At 47.9% G+C, this 9,072-nt stretch overlaps 1 protein-coding gene across 2 annotated transcripts; it reads left to right on the top strand.

Moving 5' to 3' along the window:
* The first annotated feature begins 329 nt into the window (after positions 1-329).
* Positions 330-8,547, top strand: RNF183 (ring finger protein 183). Of its 2 annotated transcripts, none has more exons than XM_019754572.2 (2): positions 330-2,267; positions 6,897-8,547. In XM_019754572.2, exon 2 carries the CDS (start codon positions 6,920-6,922, stop codon positions 7,493-7,495), a length of 576 nt encoding a protein of 191 aa, XP_019610131.1. In that variant the 5' UTR covers positions 330-2,267; positions 6,897-6,919; the 3' UTR covers positions 7,496-8,547. The 2 variants fall into 2 exon arrangements, with proteins under 2 accessions (XP_019610131.1, XP_019610130.1); XM_019754571.2 differs by lacking the exon at positions 330-2,267 and adding an exon at positions 5,790-5,990.
* The last annotated feature ends 525 nt before the right edge of the window (positions 8,548-9,072 follow it).

Here is a 9,072-nt window from a genome sequence, read left to right as displayed (position 1 = left end):
TTGTTAATGGAAATTTAGAAAATATAGATAAGAATAAAATGGCAACACCAGTAAGCCCACCATCTAGAGATAACCGTTGTAACATTTGTCTCATGGCTTTTCAGCCTTTATATGTAAATCTTGTTTTACAACATCTGCCTCATATTACATATACCATTTTGTAGACTGCATTCACCCATTTACAGTACATTGTGACATTTTCACAAGTCAATCAAAATTCTCCTATACATCATTTTAAATGATTATGTAGTTTGCCACTTAATTGATGTGCTACAGTTGGGCTTTCACATTTTGTTTTCAATCATTTGCAGCTAAAATAAAACTGTGATGAACGTCCTTACTTAGCAAAAGATATAAGCATGTTCCGATTCTGACACCAATTCCAAGGTGTGTGTAGTTTTCAACACCATTAAGTAATTCTCCAACACTAGCTGGGCGTCCTACAATTTAACTCAATTCTGACACTACTTACCTGGAGAGAGCATCAGACCCAGAGGTGATGGGTTCAGTACCACAAGACTGCCTCTTCCCCACACACGCTTCAGACACCAAGAGCAAGGCCAGGGTGTCACCTGTGCTTCCGACCCACTGGCTTAGATCAGAGGTCCTCACCACCCCTTCTTTGGGCTTGATTAATTCGCTCGAGTCCCTCACAGAACTCAGAGAAACATGTACTTATGTTTACCAGCTTATTATAAAGGATACAGACGAACAGCCAGATGGCAGAGACGCATGGGGTGGGTGAGTGGGAAGGGGCGCGGAGCCTCATGCCCTCTCCATGCTGGGCACTCTCCCAGCACTGCCATGTGTTCATCAATCCGGAAGCTCTCTGAACCCCATCCTTTGGAGTTTTTATGGATGGAGGCCTCATTATATAGGCATGCTAACTGTTTCGTTTTGTTTGGGGGAGGCAGCAAAAGTTATACTCAGACTGATTTCTGTCTTTGCCAGCAATGTATTTAGCACAGATTCACTGTGGGAATTATAATTTCATAAGCCAATAGCACACAGGATCTCTCTTAAGCTGAATAAAGAAATAACGTACTCCCAACAAATGACAGCTTAATCACACTATTGTTCCAAGCCAGGGGAGGTGAAGGAATCAAGTCCAAATTTAATAGGAAGTATTTCTTTATATACAAGTAGGAGAGTCAGTGACCAACCAAAGAGCTGATTTCCAGCTGCCAGAGCAAAAGTTCCCTGTTGCTGGAGCACGTTGCTAGGGAGCAGAGACGCCAGTGTTGGTGGTGGGCAGGGTGATCCCTTTCCTGGATCCCCATGGTCTTTATCAGCAGTCTTTCAGCAATGCCTTGCTAAGATGGGAGTGAATGCCCCAAGGGTCTTCGGAGAGTTTTTAAGGTTAGAGCAGAGTCCCCTCACCCAAACCCAAACTCTCAAATAGTCCTCACAAACTCTCAGTATTTCTCGTCTACGTGTTTCCTTGCTACCATTGCTTCTCCCACATATCGATAAGCCCCCTGACTGCTAATTAACAGCAGATGTAGAATGATGACATCTTGGCATGACTTATTTCATTCTTGTAACAAAAACAATTTTTTTCTTTGTCACACACAAGCAGATTAAAACAACTTCACTTCAGTGATAAGCTGCTGGATGTAAAATCATATGAAACCTATCTGTACACAACACTAGGTACACAACACTAGCAAGTCCAGACTGGATTCTGAGCGAGACCTTGACTCTGACCTGGAAGTCTGACTTGATTAAGAACCCCAGCTCTTCATGCTATGCTTAAATTCCTCACCCTGACTGCTTCTCTGTTGGATTTGCTTTTTTCACAATATTTTGCAAGAGCGCTTTGCATTTTGGTGGTAGAGGCTCAGAGTAGGGAAGTGTCTACCTGGGCTGAATAGCAGAAATGGTGTCAAGAGATACCCTACCTTCCTGTGAAGGCAGTCAGTGCATAGAGGGCACGTGCAATCCCGGATGGCGGGGGACCAATCCCACACAGAACAGAGGCCTGCAAGGTAAATGGGCTTCAACCCCCTTTTGAGAAAAAGCAAGAGCGACTCATAGGAGGAAGATGAAACCAAAACTTCCAGAATGTCCCCTGTAAGCACAGACAGTCCAAAGTCATCAGAAGGAAGAGGAGAACCTGAGCTAGAGCTGGCCGGGAGCGGCCTGAAAACTCATGCAAATGAGACCCGCCCACAACTGACTGGAAACCAGTCCAGAAGTCAGAGCACAGGCTGCAGAGCCGCACTCCTGAAAGGAGAAGCAGGAGGAGGGAGGCTGTGACGGAGAAGGTAAGCAGACAGGGAGGGTCATGGAGGGCTGGGTCACAGGGTCCCGAGCAGCAGCACAGCCCAGGGGAATACTGGCCTGGGAGACAGGGCTCCTGGGATCATTCAAACTCAGCCATTCTTCAGCTGTGAGGCCTTGGGCAAGTCATTTCACCATTCCCAGCCTTGGCTACCCCATCTATAATACAGGTATAAAAATACCACGGTGACTAGGGGTTACTTCAGTGCCTGCTGTGCCTCACTGGGCACATTCTTACATTATGCCTTCCTCACAGCAACCCTGTAAAGTGGGATTATTAGCCTATTTGACACAGGAAAATGAAGCTCAGAGAGGTTAAGCTATTAGTTCAAGACCTCACAGCAAACACATCAGGTTCCAAAGCCTGCATACTTTCTCCTCCCTGCCTCCCTCCTTCACAGGGTGGTTTTGAAGAATCAAATGGCCTTATGCAAGTGGAAAAAAAGCTGTAAAAGGCATTTACCATCTATGTGTGAGTCACCACACTTAGACCCTTAGCAAGAACTGGGGCTCTCTGTAAACGGTGAAGTGCTGTAAAATGCTCTCTCTCAAGGTTGAAAATGTTGGGGTGATGCTACAGACAATATCTGGCAAACTGACTTGGTCATAGACAGAGGCGATGCCTTTGGGGTTCTGTTTAGGACTTGCTGTAGCTGAGGTGTCTTCGCTTGGGGGTCAGTGGTGGGTGGATACTCCTTCAGAATCTCCTGCAGAGGCTGGATTCTGACCAGCTGATCCTGAAACAACAGTGGATGCCTGAGTGTACCACAGCAGATAAGGGCTAAGATGTTGATGCAACCTTGATCTTCCCTCAAGAAAATATAGGTCGGCTTTGAGGGGAAGAGGAGGTCCTTAAGAGGAGCAATACAAGCATACTGTAGTCAAGTTAGAATTTTCAGATAAAATCATTAAAAAAAAAAAAAATCACAAACACCTATAATCTTATCCCCAAAGGTAACCGTTGTTGACATTTTGATGTTTGTTATTCTAGACATTTTTTCCATTGGGCACATATATGGGAAAATTGGATTATATTCTAATATGGTTTTATTAATAGTTCTTTTCACTTAATGACATATCATGAACATATTTCCATATGAATAGATGTTTTATCACATCATTTTAAAGGTTGCAGAATGTCTCTGCATATGGATGGAGCAGAATTTATTTAATCAATGTCTGTCTATTAGATAATTAGGTAGTTTTCAATTCTTCACCATTAGAGCTGTGCTCTGATGGGTATCTCTGCAATGGAATCTTTGCACAGCCCCCCAGTATTTCCATTGGATAGATTCCCAGTGAAGGAACTGCTGAATCAAGGCAACGTATATTTTAAGGCTTTTGATGAAGCACTACAGGTCTGCTTCTGGAATTCCGGGAAGGAGGAGGAGGAGGAGGGGCTCCTCAAAGCTCAGTGTAGAAAACGTTTTATAGCCTCTAAGTTGGCCTTCACCCTTCCTCGCACTCAAATCCTTTTGCAGTGATAATGCCAACCACCTCATATATGGTCGTTCCTGGGTGCCAGGCTCTATGTGAGACCTTTACCCTCTGATGTACTATATATTTCTAGCTTCCTTTTCAGAAGAAGAAAATGAGAAAGTTTAAGCAATTCAACTGGAATCATGGGCCTAGTAAGCAGTGGATTTGGGGTCACGAGCCTTGACAACGAGGTCCCAGAATCTATGCTGTCCAGTTTCTTGGGAAGCGCTTTTGATTCTCTCTCAAAGATATAATTTACCTCATGCCTTTGATCTTCGTGCCATCAGCTGACCTACTCAAGCACCCACATACCAGCTTGGAGCACTGCTGGAGACCCACGGCTGGGCTTCTCTTTCCACTCTGTCTCTTCAGTCTGTCCTCTGCTCTGCCATGGAATGACATGGAAACAGGATCAGGTCGCCCTCCCCCCACCACACCTCCCCGCCCGTCTAGAATAAATCCAGATGCATTCCCCAGCTTGCAGGGCTGGCCTCCTCCCTCTCTGGCTTCATCCTGAGCCACTTTCCCACCCCAGCTCCACTGGATACACCTCAGTTACCCTGGCCTCATTTCAATCCCTCAATTTGGCAGAACTTTTCTCACCTTATGGCTTCGGTACATGTTGTCCCCTTGACTTAGAATATTCTTCCTCTGTGCTGCACTGCCAGACTTTCTCATCCTTCAGTCTCAGCGCTCATGTCACTTCTTTGGAAAAATCTTCCCTGGTACTCTCATCTGAGGCAGCCCTCCCCTCGCCCACCCAAGCCCATTTTCCTTGTTGTCCTTTATAGCAGTCCTTAAACTTATACATTTATTTAGTGCCCTTTAGTCATGAAATGTCTCTTTCCCTCACTAGACTTTAAAGACCATGAGGTCAAAGACCATGTCCATTGACCCAATGCCTCACACAGCACCTGGCATACAGGAGCACTCAGTAATCCGGTAACTTTGTAGAATGGATGAATCGTTCACAGAATAGAGTGTTCATGGGTAAGGATCCTTTGTAAATTATCCCATCTTGGGTCAGAGCTGTTCCATCCTCCTTCTGCGGGTCTTCATTTCCTCTCCCCTATTTGGAGCGGTAACAGGTCTAGAAGAAAACCAGGAAGCCATACGTGAGAGAGTGCAAGCAGGTTTTGCTTCAGGTATCAACTCGGTCAGGGTAGATAACGTCATTCCAGCGGCACAAGGGAGACTCACTGTCCCCAAGTGCCCCCTGCACAGTTCCTGGATTCCTACCACAAGACACCTGTGGCCCTGAGGAATCTCCTGAGAAAATACAAACACATCTAGTTAATAAGACGCATCTAGCAGGTAACTGCATGGTTGCGTGTTCTGCCTTTATGATGGCACATGGTGGTGAACTGGCAGTCCTAGTGTCACTACCTTGGGTGAGAGTCACTATTTGCCTTCCATCTGCAAAGTGTGTTGTTAGGACAGAGAAGTGGTTTTTAAACTTTTTTCTCTCTCAGCAGTTCAACTCTTCGATTTATTCAAATAATCAATATGAGAAAAGCTAAGTGCTTCTGGTTGAAATGGGGAATTAGGGCCGGTGCCCCCCTCCTTCCTGACTCCCCTTTTAAGTCCCCAAGGGTGGTTGGGGTGGCCAAGCCTTGTACTCTAAGATCTCAGCGCTGAGTTCCTGCCGGAATGGCTGGCTGTGTTCTGCCTGCAGCTCCTTGGGCACATGAAATGATCCGACTGGAGAGGACTTGCTGAATCTGATAGCTGAGATTTTAGGCAGTGCGGTAGTGAATTTGAAGAGCAGGGCAGGCAGCCCCTTTGTGCGCAAAGGAGGTTTCCGCCATTTTGGAAAAGGAGGAGGGCCCAGGAGAGAGGAAGCCCAGAAGGCTCACGAACGCTCTCCACCATCTAGAAAAAGGCAATTGCCACTGCTACCTTTGCAGCCAGTGATCCCAGGGACCGCCCACATACTTCGCTTCCTTGGGTGTATGCCAAGCCCTGGGGGAACTCTGCTCCCCCACCTCCCCACCCCACCACCACCTGGGCAGCTCTCTGGCCTTTATTGCAGGCAGGTGTGCTCTAGAGGCTGCAGCCTGGGCCACCTGGCAGCTCCAGGTGCTGCCTGCGCTGCCATGGAGATGGGCCCCAGAGTTGGTGGTGAGCAGGCAGTCTCCCAACGCTTTGTGGATTCAGGAGAGGGAAAGACTGGAGCCTCAGGCCTTTCTGGGTAGTCTGCTGACCACGTTCCCACCCAGGAAGCCCAGGTGGGTGCCCTGAGGGTTCCCCCTCCCTCCAACAAAGGAAGGTAGGAGGAGAGGTGTGGGGGAGGCCAAGTAGTGGGAGGAGGCTCTAGAAGGGCTGATCTGGGGACCTGGGCAGGGGAGCCTCTCCAAGCTTCCCGGTCAAGGGGCCCCCTTCAGGCCAATGCAGTGCCCTGCACGAAGACTGGGCAAGTGGGCTCTGGAGGGTTGGCCCTGTAGCCCAAAGGGAGAAGAGAAAGAGGGCCTGGCATGTTCCCAGAGAGGGGACAGACCATCTCTGCACTAGTCAGGGAAGGAAATCACTGCCCTCTGGCACAAACCACTGACTATGGCTCCCCTTCCTCTCCCTGGAGTCAGAAGCCAAGGGCAATTGCATGGAACATAAGGAGCACCTTTAACCATTCCAAGGCTGGGGTACAGTCTCCTCCAGTGGCAGCTCATTAATAGTGGGGTGGCTCTGGCCTTCGCCCCAAGAGAGGGGATACTGCAGGAGCACCGGACAAGTATGGCTTAGGACTGAGTGATCTGGAACAAATCACTTCATCTTCTTTTTTTCTTTTTCTTTCTTTTAATTTTTTATTGGGGAATGTTGGGGAACAGTGTGTTTCTCCAGGGTCCATCAGCTCCAAGTCGTTGTCCTTCAATCTAGTTGTGGAGGGCGCAGCTCAGCTCCAAGTCCAGTCGCGGTTTTCAATCTTTAGTTGCAGGGGGCGCAGCCCCACCATCCCATGGAGGGAATCGAACCGGCAACCTTGTTGTTGAGAGCTCGTGCTCTATCCAACTGAGCCATCTGGCCACCCTCACTTCATCTTTTTGAACCTAAGTTTTTTTCATCTGTGAAATGTGGGTGATAATACCTTTTAACGCAGCTTCACGATTGTTCCTTTGCTTCTTTTCCGTCTCTGCCAGGCCTGCTGGCGTCTGGTCTGAGGATGGCCGAGAAGCAGCAGGACTGGGAGCCTGAGTGCCCCGTCTGCTGGAACCCCTTCAACAACACGTTCCACACCCCCAAAGTGCTGGACTGCTGCCACTCCTTCTGCGTGGAATGCCTGGCCCACCTCAGCCTGGTGGCCCCAGCCCAGCGCCGGCTGCTGTGCCCCCTCTGTCGCCAGCCCACTGTGCTGGCCTCCGGGCAGCCTGTCACTGACTTGCCCACAGATACGGCCATGCTCTCCCTGCTCCGCCTGGAGCCCCACCACGTCATCCTGGAAGGCCATCAGCTCTGTCTCAAGGACCAACCTAAGAGCCGCTACTTCCTGCGCCAGCCCCGGGTCTACACCCTGGACGTAGGCCCCGAGCCTGGGAGCCAGCCTGACACCCGCCAGGCCACGGCCCCCACCAGCACGCCTCTGCCCGCTTCCATCTCCAGCCACTACTCTCTGAGGGACTGTTTCCGTAACCCTGAGTTCCGGATGTTTGCCTACCTGATGGCTGTCATCCTCAGCGTCACTCTGTTGCTCATCTTTTCCATCTTTTGGACCAAGCAGTTCCTTTGGGGTGTGGGGTGAGCATCTGTTCTGGACAAGGAACAAAGACTCTCAGCTGCTGCTGGGCACGGGACATGCAGAGCCTCGTGGGGTCGTCTTCCTTTGTAGTATTGTTCATTTTTACAATCTATGGGTCAGTTAGGCCACATGCTTGCTTCTGAGAAACAGATCCTACTATAATGAGAAGCTCTGAAAGTGAAAGTGCTGGGAAAAGATGTGGAGACCTCTGGTGTGAACCACAGGATCATGGAAGGTAGAGAAGCAGATCTGTGATTACAGAGCTCTGTAGCAAGTTGTGCCAAAGGACTGGACACGTCTCCAGGAAGGCGACTAGCCCAAACAGGTGACAAGCTGCATTTCTCCCTGGAGCTGCTTTTGAACTTGGTTCACCTTTTTTGAGTTGTCTTTTTGTGTTGCTAAAAGCGTTGGAGAGTGAGCTTCAATTCTGTGAGTACACGTCTTCCTTCCCCTTGCAGTTTTTTCTTTGGATGTGTTGCTACCAGTCCTAGTAAAAACGGTCTGCATTCATCCTTCCCTTCACTTACTCATTTAATCATTTATTTGGCTGGTGCCATGTCAGAACTAGGGGAAAGGTAGGAGTCTCCAGGGGTGGCAGAGAGCCCTTACCAGCATGGAGGGCGTGCTCTTTCAGCACAAGACAACCTCTTGTCGGTATGTAGTTTATGGAGTGTTAAGCGTCTGAGAGTTTAAAAGTGAAAAGACAGGTCAGTGAATCAGAAGAAATCTGGGATTTGGAGGAAAAGGATCTTATTCCTCCTGGTAGGTGCAGAGGCCTTGATGAGAAGACAGTGCAGGGTGGAGCTGACTTCCCACCACCAAGCATTGAAATTTGGGGCCCGAGAGGTAAGGCAGAGACCCTGGATAGAGTAAAAACCTTAGCTCCCATCTCAAGCAGGGGACCCGGGTTCTCCTTTTACATGAGTCTAGAAACCAAAGAAAACTTTGGTCAAATTTAGATGCTCGGGCTGCAGCTTGACGAGTTGCCACCTCTTGTGCCTAAAACCCTGATTCTGCTTCTCCAGTTTTAATATCGTATTTCCCTGAAAATAAGACCGAGCCAGACCATCAGCTCTAATGCGTCTTTTGGAGCAAAAATTAATGTAAGACCTGGTCTTGTAATATAGTAAAATTAAGACCAGGTCATATTAATTTTTGCTCCAAAAGACGCATTAGAGCTGATGGTCTGGCTCGGTCTTATTTTCAGGGAAACACAGTATTGCCTGGTGGCCCAGGGCTCTAAAACAATCTCAAAGTGATTAAAACATCATCACAATTATCAACAGGTAACATTTTGAGTTCCGGTTTCTTTTGATTTGTAGAATAAGCTTTCAGAAGCCGAAAACAGAGTTGGTTTTATTTGCTCTTAAGTAACATTTTGAGTTCAGTGGAATGAAATTCTATAAATTCTTAGGGATCTTAAAATGTACAAGATATTCCAAAATAGCCAAGACATGTATTTCACATTCAGTAAAACCAAACTGTCTCAAAGACGTGAAGAAAAAGTTTTCCATTAGAAAATTGGAAAGTCATCTACATATCCTGCCAGGGGACTAACATCTGTCTTTCCATTTGCACCA

This window comes from Rhinolophus sinicus, linkage group LG04 (genome assembly GCF_036562045.2).
Source record: "Rhinolophus sinicus isolate RSC01 linkage group LG04, ASM3656204v1, whole genome shotgun sequence".
Classification (NCBI taxonomy): domain Eukaryota; kingdom Metazoa; phylum Chordata; class Mammalia; order Chiroptera; family Rhinolophidae; genus Rhinolophus; species Rhinolophus sinicus.
This window is presented reverse-complemented; position numbering and strand designations above follow the sequence as displayed.